The sequence below is a fragment of the Stenella coeruleoalba genome (genome assembly GCF_951394435.1).
Source record: "Stenella coeruleoalba genome assembly, chromosome: 7".
Lineage (NCBI taxonomy): Eukaryota > Metazoa > Chordata > Mammalia > Artiodactyla > Delphinidae > Stenella > Stenella coeruleoalba.
The window spans coordinates 91,008,845-91,026,484 of record NC_137153.1 but is presented as its reverse complement, the minus strand read 5'-3'; the positions used below and the strand labels follow the sequence as shown (position 1 = coordinate 91,026,484).

Sequence of the window (17,640 nt, the reverse complement as noted above, 5' to 3'; positions counted from 1 at the left end):
AGAGGAAAAAAAGATATGTGAAGTACAGAGCAACACAGATAAGAATGACAGAAGACTTCTTATGAGAAACAATGCAAGCCAGAAAACACCAGAGCAACATCTTGAAAGTACTGAAACAATCTAAAACTCAACCTAGAATTCTATACACAGGGAAAATATTTTTTAAAAGTGAAGGTAAAATAAACATTTTTTTTTTCAAACACAAAAATGCAAGCAGAATTCAATACCAGCAAACCTGTACTACAAGAAATGTTAAAGGAAGTCCTTCAGGTTGATGGGAAAATGATACCAGACAGAAACCTGGTTCTACAAAAAAGTGACAGCACTGAAAAATGGTAAATATATAGATAAATATAAAATATACTTTTTATTATTTTAAAAATCTCTTTGAAAGATAACACTGTTTAAAACAAAAATTACATTACATAGAAGTAAAATATATTATAATAATACTACAAAGACCCTGAGAGAGGAAATCGAAGTGTACTGTTATAAGGCTATTTATTTATTTATGACTGCGTTAGGTCTTTGTTGCTGCATGCGGGCTTTCTCTAGTTGAGGTGAGTGGGGGCTACTCTTCTTTGCAGTGCACAGGCTTCTCATTGCGGTGGCTTCTCTTGTTGCAGAGCATGGGCTCCAGGCGTGTGGGCTTTGGTAGTTGTGGCGCGTGGGCTCAGTAGTTGTGGCTCACGGGCTCTAGAGCATAGGCTCAGTAGTTGTGGCACATGGGCTTAGCTGCTCCGCGGCATGTGGGATCTTCCCGGACCAGGGCTCAAACCCGTGTCCCCTGCATTGGCAGGCGGATTCTTAACCACTGAGCCACCAGGGAAGTCCAAGATTCTTATAATATACGTGAAGTGATATATATATATATATGTATATATGAAAACACATTACTTGAAGGTAGACTGTCATAAGTTAAAGATGAATACTCTGAACTGTAAACCATTAAAAATAAAAATACAAAGAGGTATAATTACTAAGTCAACAAAAGAAAAAATGGAATCTTAAAAAATATGCAATTAATCCAAAAGGGAGTAAAAGATGAGAAAAGGGGACAAAGAATAGATGGGACAAACAGACAAAAAGAGCAAGATGGTAGATTTAAAGACAACCATTTGATAAACATCTGTTCATTATAAAAATTCTCAGCAAACTTAAAAAAGAAGTTAACATTAGAGGCATCTACAAAAACCCTACAGTCAACATCATGCTTAGCGGTGAAAGACCATTCCCTAATACCGGGAACAAGGTAAGGATGTCTGATCTTGCCATTCCTATTCAATATTGCACTGGAGGCCCTAGTCAGCACAATAAGGTAAGAAAGGAAGTGAGGGAAGAAAGGAAAGGAGGGAAGGAGGGAAGGAAAGGAGGGAGGAGGGGAAGGGAAAGAGAAGAAACAAAAGAAAGAGAGGAAAGAAAGAAAGTAAGAAGGAGAGGAAGGAAGGAAGGAAGTGGGCAGACAGGCAAAGACTGGAAAGGAAGAAATAAAACAGTTTGTCTTCACATGATTGTCTACAAAGAAAATAACAAAGAGTAGATTCAAAGAGACTGAAAAGCAATGACGGGGAGATTATCTGTCAAGAGATTGGGTAAAATAGCTTGTCTTTGCCAAGGGCTTCTCCTTCGAGCTTCTCTCTACAGGGTTTTTAAAGGTAATGGCAGCTTTGCAAGGAAATATTTTCTAGATGATGTTGGATTTATACTTTTCTTTTATCTTCACAGAGTGGGCAGAAGGATTTGTCTCAGCACTGCTTGCTCTTGAGTGGCTTCCAGGCCATTAAGCTCTGCCCCAACATTTCAAGGTAGGTGGAACTCAGAATGACATCCCCAAAGTGCATTGGATTCTGCTCTTTCCTCCACTGGATGCTGAAACTTCTGATAAATACCTTTAATTGCTATGAATAAACAGGATCAAGAAAGAGGAAAAACAACTACAGAAAAAATTCATAGATACTGTTTTTCAGTCATTTCAGAAAGATGTATTGTCTCACTACATGCATTCATGTTGTTCTTCATTGACATGTTATGGCCCCATGGTCTATGGCGCCATGGTTCTCCTGTGGCACAGGCATAAGCAGAGAATCCAACATTCACAGAAACAGCCTTTCCCCTAGACTTTCCCATGAGACGAAAGCACATTCTTATCCTGGTGAGACAAAAGCCGTGTTCACCATTCTCATCCTGGTGAATACGTTGTCTCCTTTTACCCACTCTTCTATTTTATCTTTTTGGATAACCCTGATTATAAACCCACACCATGGTGTGATGAACACCTCTGCACAGGTGTTTTCAGGCTTCCAACATTCATCCCTTTGTGCTCTTTGGCAGTGACACCCAGGTCTCAGTTTTGCTTTGCCTGCTGGGCAAAGAGAACAAATATTTTGAGAGTGGTTCCTGGACTAAAAGTTCTCTCTAGAACACCCCACCATTTATTTAATCAACTTTATATACTTGTAGCCTCACATTTTATGTCATTTCATCTTCCAGAATATTTTGATTCAAAATTGAATAACAATAATAATTCTACTTCATATTGCTTAGAGTATACAAACATGAAAGCTACTCATAATTATTAAAAATAATTTTCTAAAATTATATAATGTTATTCACTAGAGGTTCAGGGAAGTTGATGATGATATAACACAGAGAATATTCAGAATTTAGGAGTTTAAGGTATAAAAGCACTTTAATTTAAACTTTATGCTGACACTTAAAAGATTTATTTGAATTTACAAAGCATAGTAGGGAAAAAAGAGGTTTCAATTGGAGAGAAAAAGACCTGGGAATACTCTGAGGTGTAAAGTCACATGTGGAATCCAAAGGACTGAAGTAAGATCAATGTGTTTGTGGTATAATGTATGATGGGAAGAGTGATGAGAAAAGAAGCAGAAAAAGTAGATGAAGGCTTCTTTTGCCAAGTATCAGAGGATATCTCAGTGATCAGAATGAACAGAACTTTTCGTAAGGAAGATGATGGTTTTGTGGGGGATTAATTAGGTGGGATAATAATCAGTATTGTAGATGATAAAAAGTGTAAGTATTCAATTCAAATAAAGTTATTTTATTAAACTCAACAAAAGAGAAAATATCAAAGACTCTAAAAGTAAAGCTACATAATATTAATAGATGGCCCAATGATTATAAGCCATAAATTTAGGATTACTCATGTAATGAAGATAAATAATAATACCTACCTTATAGTGTAGCTAATGTAAGGCAACTTACTGTGCCTACCATGTGTAAAAAATATAAAACCCAAAACAAACACAAAGGGTCTCAGGAATGCTGTGAATCTCCTAATGATTACAAACAATTAACTGACAGCACCAATGTTGACTGCCCGGGAATGATAACTTACTTATAAGTAACTCATTTCCAAGTATCAACCTTGCATTCAAGGGTTCTTAACATAATATCTCAATCCTCAGAATAACTCTATGAGAAAGATTTTAATGTTACCTTTACAACTCTCTAAAGATCAATCATGGGGTGGTGAACCTTAAGGTCTACTGCAGAGTGCTGTGTGAGGATGGTGCATTTATATCTGACCCAGGATGGAATCAACCAGGGCATGTTCCATAGAACATTACTAAGTTGGGATCTGAACAAAAACACAAAGTTTGAAAGGTGAACAAATGGAGTGGATGTTGCTAATAGATGTAGGAAAGCCAAAGTATTCAACTCTATTTTTTTTTTTTACATCTTCCTTCTTCATTGAGGAAAATCATCATAAAATAGAACTGTCCACAACAAACATGACTAAGAGGAAAATGAAAACCAAGAAAGAGTAAGAACAAACTTAGAACACACTATGTTTCAAGCACAACATTAGAAGATTAATATATTTAGCAGCATAGTGATCTCAAGAAAGTAATTTAACCACTCCAAGTCTGCTTCCCCACCTAAAAAAGGAAGACAAAAATAAGGGTAACCTATAGGGATGTTCTGAGGATTAAATGATATGATATATATAAAAACCTTACAGAGCACTCAACAAATAAACACAACAGCTACTATCTTTACTATTATTATTATTTGCTCACTTGTCAAGTAAGTTGTAGAAGAGATTAGTGTCTTGGATGAAGATTGAATAGATGATCTTATGTCTTAAAATAATAAAATTCTAAGAAAAATAAGGAATAAAATAGGTCAGACTTTCTTTGCTTGCTACACGATGTTAAACCTAAATTAGGTTACATTATTAAAGGCTATTATTCCAAACAGTTGGAGAGGAGTTCACCACCTGTGCTGAGGCTTTCCTATCCTGTAACACAGGAGAAAGCAAACTGAATCAGGAGTCTATCAGAAAAAAAGAATGAGGGGGAAAATGTGATTGTAAGATTGAAATAAACATTCTCAGACTAAAAAGAGAAATGGGAAAGGTTTTTGCTGTAACCACAAGTTAAAAAAACAAATAAATGAAACCAAATCAATACATAACAAATCAATAAGACTGCTTATATCTGATTTTGTACCACATAGTTCAGGCTTCATGCTGCCTGAACAGTCCTGAACACTCATTTTCACACCTAATTATATGTTGCCCCATCATATCCTATCTTATTTCCTTAACTGGACTGTAAACTTCTTGAGATTAGAAAGCTAATTTTTAACATGATTTTCAATGTTAACAATATAAGAAACAGCAAACACCAACACTTATGAAACGCTAACATATATTTATATCCTGTAATAATTTCCCTTCTCATTAAACCTGGCAGACTGAACACATTCATCTCTGTTCTTTCCCCAAACTCAACTAAAATGACAGTAAAGAACTTTAAAAGGTATAAATTCACAATAATAATGAGAATACAACAGAAGATATCAATGGACAAGAAATTTTAACAAAATTTTGGAAGCTGGAAAGACTATGGACGTGTTGCAGCTGAACTTAGCAGATCAGAGAAAGCAGAAACCTAGGGCTGCAGAAGGGGTGGATGGTGGGGGAGAAAGGCAGTGAGAAGCAAACCAATGAATGCATAGTACTACTGCAGAAAGATTCAGTAACCAGAGGTACCAGGTAACCAGGAGGATGTGTATGGTGGGGCTAAAAACAGAAGGATTACTTGAAAGTTTATGTAAGGAATAGGTAGTCTATCAGATGTCCTCTCCATAGGCCCAAGCAACTGGACTGCCTCTATCATCACAGAAGACAACACTCCAGGAGAGTATCTGGTGGTTCCCCATCAAAATAGATCCTCCTCTGTTCACCTCTCCAGGTAATAAGGCCCCTACTACTACCCTGCTACCCATTCTCCCCCTCTCTCTCTCTCTGTCTCTCTCTGTCTCTCTCCCTCTCTCTCTCTCTCTCTCTCTCACACACACACACACACACACACACCCCTTCCAATTAGCACTCTTAAATATCGACAGCTAGCCAAGGAAAGCCTAAAATACTGTAGACTGACACAAAGAAAGGAAGGAAGGAAGGAGAGGAAGAAAGGGAGGGAGGAGGGAGGAAGAAAAGGAGAAAGAGAGAGAAGAATACATTTAAGAAAAGAAAAGGGAAAAAGAGAAAAGAAGGAAGGAGGAAAGAAGGGGAAAGAAGGAAGGAAGAGAGGGAGGGAGGGAGGAAGGAAGGAAGGGGGAAGGAAGGAAGGGGGGAAAAAGGAAGGGGGGAGGAAGGAAGGAAGGAAACACAGAAAAGGAAGAAGAAAACTTTAAAAAATATAATAATAATACCACCATAGAGAGACTATATGATACTGCATCCATAAAACAAGAACAGGAGGATTTTCTTTAAAAGAAAAAAAAGAGAGAATTGAGAGAAAAAAGAACATATTCAGAAAAAATAGGATTCTGGTTCTTTCATCTTAGTTGGAATGTGGATGTGAGAGCTACAGCTGGAGCTGCTGTTTTACATGTAAGACAGAAACAAGTTGAGGATTGGAAAGAAAGATAAAAACAGCCTGAGTCTTTAATGACTGTTGAGCTGCCACTGGAGCCCCAGACCACCTCCAAAACTATGAGAGATTAAAAATAAAAGCAAAACCAAAAAACCTCTATCTCATATAATAAGCTATTTTTAGGTTTTCTGCCACTTGCATTTTAACCATATACTAACTAATACAGTACATGTTACACAGTAAGTTTTCCCCCAAACCCCTATAAAATGAAACAAAGAAAATTATGTTCCAAGCTTATGATATTGTTCCTATTAACTATGCTTAAGTCTATTTTATATTAGCCAAGAAAGCTGAATGCTAACACTTCAAATTTCAGGATTACATTCTAATCAAGTCTATCATGTGTAATAAAACGTAATGCTGAAGGACCTATGGAATATAGTCCCAGGTGTCCACAGCACACTACTCTCATTGTTTTCAGATGTTGCAGAATCACTCCACTAAGGCTTACTTTCAATTTCCCTTCAGTCTGACTTTCTTCTTTTAAATTCATATTGGATGACTGATGGCTAACATAATAAATATTTTATCTTTCTACACCCTTCCCCCAGGAAAAACATGCCTTTTTGAAAATGAGGCACTGTTAGACACCTGGAGTCTAAACTTAGTTCTTAACTCTTTTGTCCACAGTGAACACTGTGGCTTTTAAATGTTTTTACATTGCCATAAACTATCTATTAAAATATGCTATTCAATCTCACATAGATAAAAAAACTACTTTCATAACTAAACTAGAAAACCTAGAGACAGAATGATCAAGATTATGGAATAAAACATAGCTCAGTACGAGTTTAACTGCTTAGCTTCAGACTGCATCACCTATACCGTAAATTATAATTATTCTGATATTGTTTAAAAATTTCTTAGTAAGTAAAAATTACAGAAAACGGTAAAGGAAAAATGTTCCAGCAGAAAAAGATCTATATAACTCTGGAATAATTTTCTTCTGAATTCTGACGCAGCTAATTAAATCAGTAATAGACATGTTTCTATCCCCACAACTTTCTCCCAGGGTTCTGGCCTTTCCATTGATGACTGGGTGGTACATGTGGCTAGGATCTGAGGGTAATGACAGCAAGCACATTCGTATAGAATAAATACAAGGAAAGGGAAATTTGCCAAAGGGAAAATGCCAAAGGGAAAATAGGACAATAAAAGAAAGAGTCTTAATAGACCACAGTCCACCTATTTATTCCTTTCAGAATCAATTCACTTGCCAAATTCTTACCATCTTTGTAACTGAGCACTTCAACATAAGCTCAGGACTTTGACGCACACATTATCAAACACAGATATGATCAATCAGAAGTAAACAACTCCATTTCTATATTGTTACAGTGCCCTCCTTATTAATCAAAGCATGGAACACTTTGTTTCTGCTCATGACAAGAATAACCAGTTTAGCAGACAACTCCTCCATCCTTAAAAGTCATCACACTTACTGCTTATGGATAAAGAAGAAAGAAGTTAAGAGATGACTAAATATTAATCTTTAATTCTATTCATATTTGCATTGAAATTTTCATCTTATTTTTCTTGGCACTTATTTTCTATACTTTAACAAAAGACTTAAGTACTAGGAAGACAGCTGGTATCTATGAGAGAAAAAGTTGACACTCTTCTTACTTGTATAAGGTATGCAGTTGAGGGTGATAAATATTATTTATACTGAAAGGCTTAATGACCACTTCCACCCTCCCCCCACACCCCCAAAAAAATTAATGGAGGGCCACACAGCTTAAAATTTATACTGGGGGAGGTTCTTCTGAAGGATCAAATACCACTGACCTGTCCCACAGCAAATAAGACAAGGTAACCTGCCAAATCAATGCTCAGTATTCAGTAAACTTGACGTTCCCATAAATGCCACAACCACTCCATCAGATCCTAGCCAGACCAGGTTCTATGAAACCACCACAGGCACTGAGACTGGTTCTTCCTTCTACCTATCTCTTAAACTGACCTCTAGCTGATACTTCTCAACTTTGGGCTTTCCTCAAAGGGAAGCAGTGAAGTTGGGAAATTCCCTCATATCAAACAGTGATTTTCCCTCTTAAATCTACATGCACCTGAAAAGGACAGGAACACACACTCACAGTTCAGAAAACTTGCCATGGGGTGAATGAAATTAAGGGAAGCCCTTTAGCCAAAGTCCACCACCTTCACATTATAGTCAACTATCAAACAGTTCGTATTTTAATTATTAACTGCTCAATTCATCACTGTGTATAACTAAAAAGGCATTGATTCTATTCTTATATCCCTTCCTAAAAAAGGAATAATGTGAGGGGGTATTTGTAGAACAGAAAAACCGGATGAAAAAATGAATAATGTCGTTAAATCAACAGGAGCTAGATGTTTTAGCAAAGACTCTTATCTAATATTCTCAATGTAGGTGAAATGCACAACATATAAATCAGAATATGTAACTGTTTCTTGTGGTAAAAAAAGAAAAAAATGGAAAAAAAGAAAGAAAGAAAAAAACTCACCTTCTCAATATTTATCTGGTGCTTTCTTAACCTCTCCAGGTCTGTTGGGATTACTATCTTAGTAAATTTCTGAATAGCTGGTTCAAGACGGCGTAATTTCACTTTTTCTTCATCTTCAGACATCCTAAAAAAATGTTGTATCTCTTCTACTTGCAACATCTACCTTCTCCACTCATGTAGAAAAACCTAAAAGGGAAATATTTATTTAAGAATTTTAAAAATCAATTTCCATTATTTTTAAAAGCCAACAATTAGGTAATTTTATAATATATTCTAAACACATACTCAACTTAATGCTGAACTTCAGTGACTGGTTTTTTAACAAAACTTTTATTTTAAAATCTTTTTCTCTCTATAAAGGTAATGTATATTCACTTTAGAATGATTAGAAAATAGGAAAAAGAGAATAAAATAAAATCAACAATCATCTCCTCACCTATAGTTAACTACTCTTTCCATTTTTCCTCCTCCCACCCCCGTACTTCCATTTTGATGTATGTCTTTCCAGGGCTTTTTAATATAAGGATATATATATGTATGCATATAATTAACTAACTTTTTTCAAAAAACCAGAAGTATACTGTTCAAGTCTTTATCTCCCAATGTATCCTGGACAGTGAATAATGTTTTCTAAAAAAGTGTCAAATGGCAAAACTGGAAGAAAAACTTTCATTCTTAATATTTCTGCTGTAAAAACTCCATTTCTAATATAACATATGTAATTATATACTTCAAATATATTATAAAATGCAACTTTTCTCATTGATGTCCTTTAAATTGCATCTTCCCTTTCTTACAAAGTGATTAGCATTGTCTACAATCAGTACACGTAACCAGTGACAGAGCTGGAATAAGAACCCAGTATTCCTGAGAGTTCAATCAAATGCTCTTTCTAATTCACCAGTAGTTTTTTTTTTTGAGCAGTGCTCCAGAGAGTACAGGGTTATGTCTTTGGGGTCAGGGTAGGTGATGGTAAAGGTTATCAAGTGGACAGGCTCCAGGACCCCACACCTGCTTCAGTTGGAGAAAATTTACTTATATCTATCTCATAAATTTGAACTTATTTGATTTTCTGTAAATAAAGGGCTCCACTGCTTAAGCAAGCTTGAAAACCACTGTTGTACATCATGTTTTCATGCCATCTAATTAGCCATAACCTCTCCCATATTAAAAATAAGTTGACTATGTTAATTCCATTGGGTTATGGTATCTTAGACTTGGGTCCATAGAGATAGGGGTTTGGGACTTGAGAGTTCCTGAATGTTTGTTTACAAAAAATGATGAATATATTTTTGAATTATTTCAGAAGACAGAGTCCTTTGCTTTCAAGAAATTATCAAAAAGCTCTATCACTCCAGAATCATTAAGAACTATTATTCTAAATAATGTTGTTTCTCTCTTTCACAGTTGAAAATCTTGAAGTGTTGGTTATACAGATTATCTCATCTACCAGTAACTTGGTCTTTACAGTTAATCTAAGCTTGAAAGCAAAAAAGGAAAATCTCCAGACACCAAAAATAAAGAGTCTAACAGCTACAGTAGTTAGTGGGAATTAGAGATGATGGGGAAGTTCACCGCCAAAAGATTGGTCCACAGACCCAACAAAATGGGAAAATTTACAGCTAAGGGACTAGAGATAATAAAGTAACCTAAAAATAAAATTAAAATAGGTACATTTCAAAATAAAAATATAAAGAAAGAAACAGAATCTTAAAAAAAATTAGATAATATTATGAAACAGTAACAGGTCAATCTGAAAATAAACCAAGTAAAAATTCTACAAATAAAAACCTCCAAAGATGGGTTAAACAGTAAATTTTGTAGCTGAAAAGACAATTATTGATTGGAAGCTATCAGTATGAACACAGAGGAATAAGGACACATAAAAAGAAGATAAGCAACATTAAGGATAAAATGACAAGCTCAATAACAAGTAGGAGTCCCATAAGGAAAGAATAAATAAAATGGCAAAAAGGCACTATTCAAAGAGAATATGCTGAGAATTAAGATGTAAAGCCTCAAACTGAAAATGCACATCAACACTAAGTAGCATAAATAAAAAACAAATTTACCTAAACACATGGAAGGGAAATTTCAGAACATTAGGGACAAAGAAAAAATATCTTAAAAAGCAAACCAGAGATAAAAGACAGATAAACTAAAACAACAAAAGCAGTAAACTTTTCATCAAAGCAACATATCAAAAGATAGGAATATCTTCAAAGTGCTGAGTTGGTATATACCCAGGTTAATTATTATTCAGAAGTGAAGGTAAAATAATCATTTTCAGACATACAAAGACTGAGTTTATTACCAAGCCCTTCATTAAAAGAACTACTAAAAGGCATGCTTTAACAATAAAGAAAATAAACCCAAAAGAAAGGAATGGCAAGGAGCAAAAAAATATAATAAAGTATACTGTTACTGGGTGAATAAAGGAAGCAATGAAGAACAAATAAAAGATTCATTGTGAATAACCTGATCAAATATAATAAAAATGTTTCCATGTAAATTATTATTTTTCTATAATGTATTTTTTATAGCAGCATGGTAACACATTGTACAGATGTTCGATAATTTAATCATCTAATGTTGGCCACTCAGGATGTTTCCAATTTTCCACTATTATAAACTAAACCACAGTGTAATTACTCTTCTTTTACGCAAATCCATACTACCATCTATGATTATTTATTTAAAGTAAATACCTGGAAATAGAATTAATAGGTACATACATTTTTTAAGGCTTCTGATTCTAAATGTCCCAAAAAAGGCTGTGCCTATTTACATTCCCACTAGCAACATATCAAAATGTCCACTTATCTGGATTAAAGACTTAAATGTGAGACCCGAAGCCATAAAACTCCTAGAAGAAAACATAGGCAGTATACTCTTTGACACTGGTCTTAGCAATATGTTTTTGGATCTGTCTCCTCAGGCAAGGGCAACAAAAGCAAACAAAGAAATAGGACTACATCAAAATAAAAAGCTTTCTCAGTGAAGGAACCCATCAACAAAACAAAAAGGTAACCTATTAAATGAGAAAAGATATTTGGAAATGATATATCTGATAAGGCATTAATATCCAAAATATACAAAGAATTCACACAACTCAATATCAAAAAAATAAACAATCCAATCAAAAACTGGGTAGAGAATCTGAACATTTTTCCAGGAAAGACAGACAGATGGGAAACAGACACATGAAAAGATGATCAACATCTCTAATCATCAGGAAAATGCAAATCAAAACCACAATGAGCTATCACCTCACACCTGTCAGAATGGCTATCATCAAAAAGACAGGAAATTTCAAGTGTTGGTTGTTGGCAAGGATGTGGAGAAAAGGGAACCCACATGCATGTGGTGGGAACGTAAACTGGTGCAACCACTATGAAAAACAGTACGGAGGTTCCTCAAAAAATTAAAAACAGAACTATCATATGATCCACCAATTCTAATTCTGGTATTTATCTGAAGAAAATGAAAACACTAACTGAAAAGATATATACACCCCTATGTTCATAGAGCATTATTCACATTAGCAAGATATGGAAGCAACCTTTAAGTGCTCAAAGATAGATGAATGGCTAAAGAAGATGTGATACATATACATACATACATACACACACACACACACACAGACACACACACACACACACAATGGACTATTACTCAGCCATAAAAAAGAATGAAATCTTGCCATTTGCAACAACATGGATGGACCTAGAGGGTATTATGCTAAGTGAAATAAGCCAAAGAAAGACAAATGCCGTATGATTTCATGTACACGTGGAATTTAAAAAACAAAACAGAACAGAAACAGATCCACAGATACAGAGAATAATCTGGTGGTCACCAGAACGGAGGCAGCATGGTGAGTGAAATGCGTGAAGGGGAGTAAGGGGTGCACATTTCCAGTTATAAAATAAACAACTCACAGGGATGTAAGGTACAGCATACGGAATATAGTTGATAATATTGTAATGACTTTGTAGGATGATAGATGGTTACTAGACATCATGGTGATAAATTCATAATGTATAAAAATGTCAAATCATTATGTTGTATACTGGAGATAAATACAGTATTGTATGTCAACTATACTTCAATTTAAAAAACTTTAAAATATCCATTTATCCATACTCCAACCAATACCTGATATTATCATTCTTCTTAAGACATTCAACTGGTGACAAAAATGGTATCTCATTATTGTTTTATTTTGCATTCTTTATATTACTAATGAGATTGACTTATTCTCTATTTGCATTTCTTCTTTCATCAATTGCCTGCTCGTGCTACAGGGACTGTCTTTCTCTTATTATATTAACATATAATAGTCTCATAAATTATCAATATTTCCCTAACACTAATGTTCCCAGTTTGTCACATTGCCTCTTATGTTTTCTTCCACTATGCAGATTATATAAGAAGCTATCTTTATATCTATTACTATTCCTATCAAAATGTTTTTTAAAATACCTGGTATTCAACAGATGCTAATGGAACTAAAACATTTCTTCACATGTCTCTTCTACACAATTTCTAATCCTATCACTCTAGTCAAACAGCACAATATGCATAGCACATTACAAATGTCTTATTTGGCCTGTGTTTAGACTCTTTCCCCTCTCCAATTTTTCCCCATAGATTACCACCAAAGAATATATCTAAAACACCAAAGGCAACATGCTCCTCCTCTGAATAAAAACTTCTAAGAGTTCCCTATTATCTGAACAAGAAAATAAAATGTTCATAAGTAATCCACCCAACCTACTGAAATATCATCACCCAATCTCTGCTTTTGGCTTGCAAGGTGCTCCCTCTGTCTAGATGCTCTTTTATATCCCATCTGCCTCTCAACTTTGTGTATCATTTGAGATACAACTCAAATGATTCTGCCTTCTCCTCCACTAATCAGTTTATGGTGTACTTGACAAACCCCAATTATTGACTATTTGGCTTGTTTTCACTGCTCCCCTATGCTATGATGATAGCTCTCTTTTTTGAATTCAAAAAGCAATATTTCCAGGTCAGAGTGCATGACTCTGCCCCTCAGCTTTTTGTGCTCAAGGAATAACCTGCTGCCTCACAAGGGCCATCTCTAGGGGAAGACATTCTGGCCTAAGACCCTCCCAAGACTTTCCCAACTCTTGGTCTACTTCTAGAGAGTATTTTTTTTTCTCTCCACCATTTCCATTTCTATAAAATTATAATAAATTACCCATATAAAACTAAGAAGGGAACACAGCATTCAAATAGTTGCATTAAAGTATGATGTTACTGAAACAAAGTCATCCAACAGTGCCTCTGATCATAAAATAGCTCAAATAACGTTTATAAGCTATTAAGGGAAGGTCGTAATTCAATATAGAAATTGTGGTTTAAAAGTGTGATTAAATAATCAGTTGAAAATGTATTTCAGCATTTCTTGATTTTTAAGACAGAAAACTGGGAAATATTTCTGATATAATTCAAACACAGGATTAAAAAATACATTAACATCACAGGTATTTAAAATATGTCTATGAAAAAACAAGAGAAAACACACAAAAATGCCTAATTTCTCAAACTTCTGTAAAGTTGTTGTATTACTTTTCACTTTATTTTTCTAGTGTAATGGAATATTTGGGGCGACAGAATTGTTTGTATCATGAGAATGGTGGTGGATAAACAATTATATGCATTTATCAAAATTCACAGAACTGTACACCACAAAAGGTGCATTTTTGTATATTAAAAAACAAAAACAACGAGATGTGGGGGAACCCAAAATGAAATACAAACTATAAAAAATAAAATTAACTGTATTACAAATGAACAACATAACCACAATGAAAGAAGTAGGGGAAGAAAATAACTAATCTAGGTAACTTTGGAAAACAGATGCTGGATACTCGATACTAGTGTCTAGATATGGGATCCTAGATACTAAACTGGATACTATAAGGCTAAAGACAAAAAGAATTACACACAACTATACTGTACTCTAGTTATTTGTTTCTCATAGGACTATGGGTTAGAAATCCTGAAATTACTTTATGTGTATACTAGGACTGAACAAATAAGGAAATATTTTGTAGAACACAAAAGCCAGATTTCTCACTGTTGAAGAAAGAAGTTACAAATAAGAGGCAAGACTAGAATGAACCTTGTGGTACTATATTAGAAACAGAAGTATCAGGATAAACTTTAGTTTAGAAAAAAAAAAAATATATATATATATATATACACAGACGTATATCTAAAATACGTGTGTGTATACAGATATATACAGATAAACACAAAAATAAATATAAATCTTTGCAGATGCATGAATATACACATATGTGTGCCTGTATCTCCATGAAATATATGGATTTACAGTTGACTCTTGAACAATATGGATTTGAACTGAGAGGGTCCACTTACAGTGAAGTTTTTTCAATAAATACTATTTTTTCAATAAATACTACATGATCCACAGTTAGTTGAATCCATGGATATGGAACCGCAGATACAAAGGGCCAACTATGGGACCTAAGTGGCTTCGGGTTTTGCTATCCACTGCAGGTCCTAGAACCATTCTCTGTGGATACCAAGGGACGACTGTATATACAGCTAGAAATAATACATACACTCACACACACACACACACACGCTTCTAAGATGTCTTCTGCCAGGCACTGGAAGTAATGATAACCCAGTAGCAATGAGCACACCTAGCGCCCAGATCCTTGGTGTTTAAATACTACTCTCCAAACAAAGAAAGCAGGTGTCTTTGGAGAAATGGTGGATTCCAGGGCAGGGAAAATGCAAGAGAAGCTTGGAGCATCCAAGAAGCAAGGAAGTTCTCAAAAAAGGATGAGAGCCTATAAAAAGGGCACAAGAAGCAACCTGAAAAAACTTGAAATGGATGAAGCTGGAACAATTTGAGACATAAAACAAATAACGAAAGTGTAGGAAAATAACCAATAGAAAAATAAATGAGTCCATACAGATACAAAAACAATAAATTAACAATAAATAAATAAATGGGATGAAGATGCAGCTCTTCCTTACGGAAAAACTCCAATTAATAAATTACGAAGGAATGAGGGAAACAGAAAACCACCATTAGAACATTACAGTAATAATTACTGAAGGCAAGATCATCAATGGATGCTAAAATCAACAAATTAAAGTTTGAGGAGAAACAGGATATTTGCATTGTTTAAAAGTAGTTCTCCCCCAAGATACTGATTAATTACAAAGGGAAAAATAGTTACTTTACATTAGAGAATCCCAGCTGACACCACCTTATTAACCAAGTGATCAAGAGCAATATCAAATGCAGTGTGTCATATAATGTACCCCTCATATGACGAACTACTGAGAAGGGCATATACACTTCTGTGGTATCAACAAAAGTACACAACCTTAATCTAATCTTGAGAAAACATCAGACAAAACCCAATTGAAGGACACTCTACAATATAACTAACCAGGACTCTTCCAAAGTGTAACGGTCATGAAAGACAGGAAAAGACTTAGAAGTTGTCACAGACTGGAGAAGATCAAGGAGCCATGCCAACTAAATGCAACGTGGGATCTTAGATTGAATCGTGGAACAGAAAAAGGACTTTAGTATAAAAAACGATGAAATCTGAAGAAAGTTGGTGATTTAGTTAACAGCGTTGTGCTGAAATTAATTTCTTACTTTTGATAATTGCATTATAGTTATGTAAGATGTTAACATTAAAGGAAATTGTAGAGAACTCTGTATTACTTTTGTAACTTTTCTGTAACTGTAAAATATTTCAAAATAAATAGTCTCTTAAAATAATGTGTAAACTGATGTTTCCCATAAGACAGGACAAATATTTTGAGGTCAAAGAATTGCAATCATATTCACTGCACTAACACTTGGGGTGGGCGGGGCGGGTGCCAGGTGCTTTACAAACTACCTTTAGTGCTTACAACTATTACCAGCTGAGTACCATACTACTCACGTTTCCAATAAGGAAAAAGTACTGGGAGGTTAACCAAATTACTTAAGGTTATTTATAAGTGAACAGCCCCATTTCTCAGGAAAAGTCCAATACCGCTGGCAACGCCCCCTTCCAAAAACGTTATGAACACCTTTCCACATTTCCCCACACCTGGGGCACCGAATTCCCTCAGGCACGTCGCCCCGTATTTCTCACTGGGGGAAGGGGTACTGAATTTGGAAAGAAAAGTCAAGGCCCTCGGACCTACCTACCGTACGGTCTGCTCTCTGAGCCTCCGATTCCGAATTGTAAAAAAAGGGGAGACAGACGTGGGGCCTTCTGCGAACCACCCTCCCTGGTATGGCTGACAGGAGGCTCCCCCCTCGCGCCCCAGGACCTCCCCTAAACACCCTCGAGCCTCGCGTCATCCCTCGCAGCGTCACCCACCGCGCACCTGGGCCACATAAACCAAACGCCACCTCCCCCCACCCCCGCCCCCGAACGGGTGCGCGGGACCCTCTCCAGACCTAGACGCCGGCGACCCTGATGACCTAAGACCCACGGTGCGTCACACGCAGGACAGACGAAGTAAACTTTTCCACCCTGAGACCCCGGGAGGCCGTCAAGCTCGCCCGACCGGCCGCCTCCCTATACCCGCCTCGAAAGCACCTCCAAAACCGAAACCACCACTTCTTCAAGCCGAGAGGAACTCCCACAGCGTTCGCACTTACAACCTGATGCCCTGCTTCCTGCGGGGCGCCCCTCCCGCGCGCGGGACGGGCACCCGGCCCACGACGCCGGCCAGGGCCTTACGCCCCCGTGGGGGCCTATCGCGACCCCCTTACCTCCCGCCGGGACGTTCGAGGCCGGTGGGTACGCACGGCGCAGGCGCAGGCGCGGGCGCGACAGGACGGGGCGTCGCGATAGGCGGGCTGGGCTGCGCCACGCCCCCTCCCGCCCAGTTCCGGCCTCGAGGGGTGTGGCTGGCGCCTCTGTGTGTACAGACGCGGTCGCCGCTCTGGACCGTCTTACTAGGTGGTATTGATTTATGCTGTGGGGTTGTAACAAGGGAGCCAAGAGGAAGGAGACGCACAAATGCTCTTTAAGTGTGTCAGTTCGTTGAGTTTTAAGTGTGAGACAATTCACATCTGTATAGCCCACTACATTTTGCAACTTTTTTGTCCATTTTCCTCTGTTCTTCTAGGAATTTTATTGGTGGGCTGGCCGGGTGTTCTTACCTCTTTACACCTGTAGAAACTGAAGCTCACAGAGGTTGTGCCTTCTCCA

General features: G+C 36.6%; 1 protein-coding gene across 6 annotated transcripts in view; it reads right to left on the bottom strand.

Annotated features, from left to right (window-relative positions):
• STX17 (syntaxin 17) overlaps positions 1-17,242 on the bottom strand; it is an 85,283-nt gene extending 68,041 nt beyond the window's left edge. The window contains exons 1-2 of one of the 6 annotated variants that reach the window (XM_079928016.1): positions 17,199-17,242; positions 8,402-8,587 (exon numbers count right to left, since the gene is read on the bottom strand). In XM_079928016.1, coding sequence (XP_079784142.1) covers positions 8,402-8,560 — 159 coding nt within the window. In that variant the 5' untranslated portion in view covers positions 8,561-8,587; positions 17,199-17,242. The other 5 variants (XM_079928018.1, XM_079928017.1, XM_079928019.1 and 2 more) reach the window with 5 other exon arrangements.
• Between the last annotated feature and the right edge of the window lie 398 nt (positions 17,243-17,640).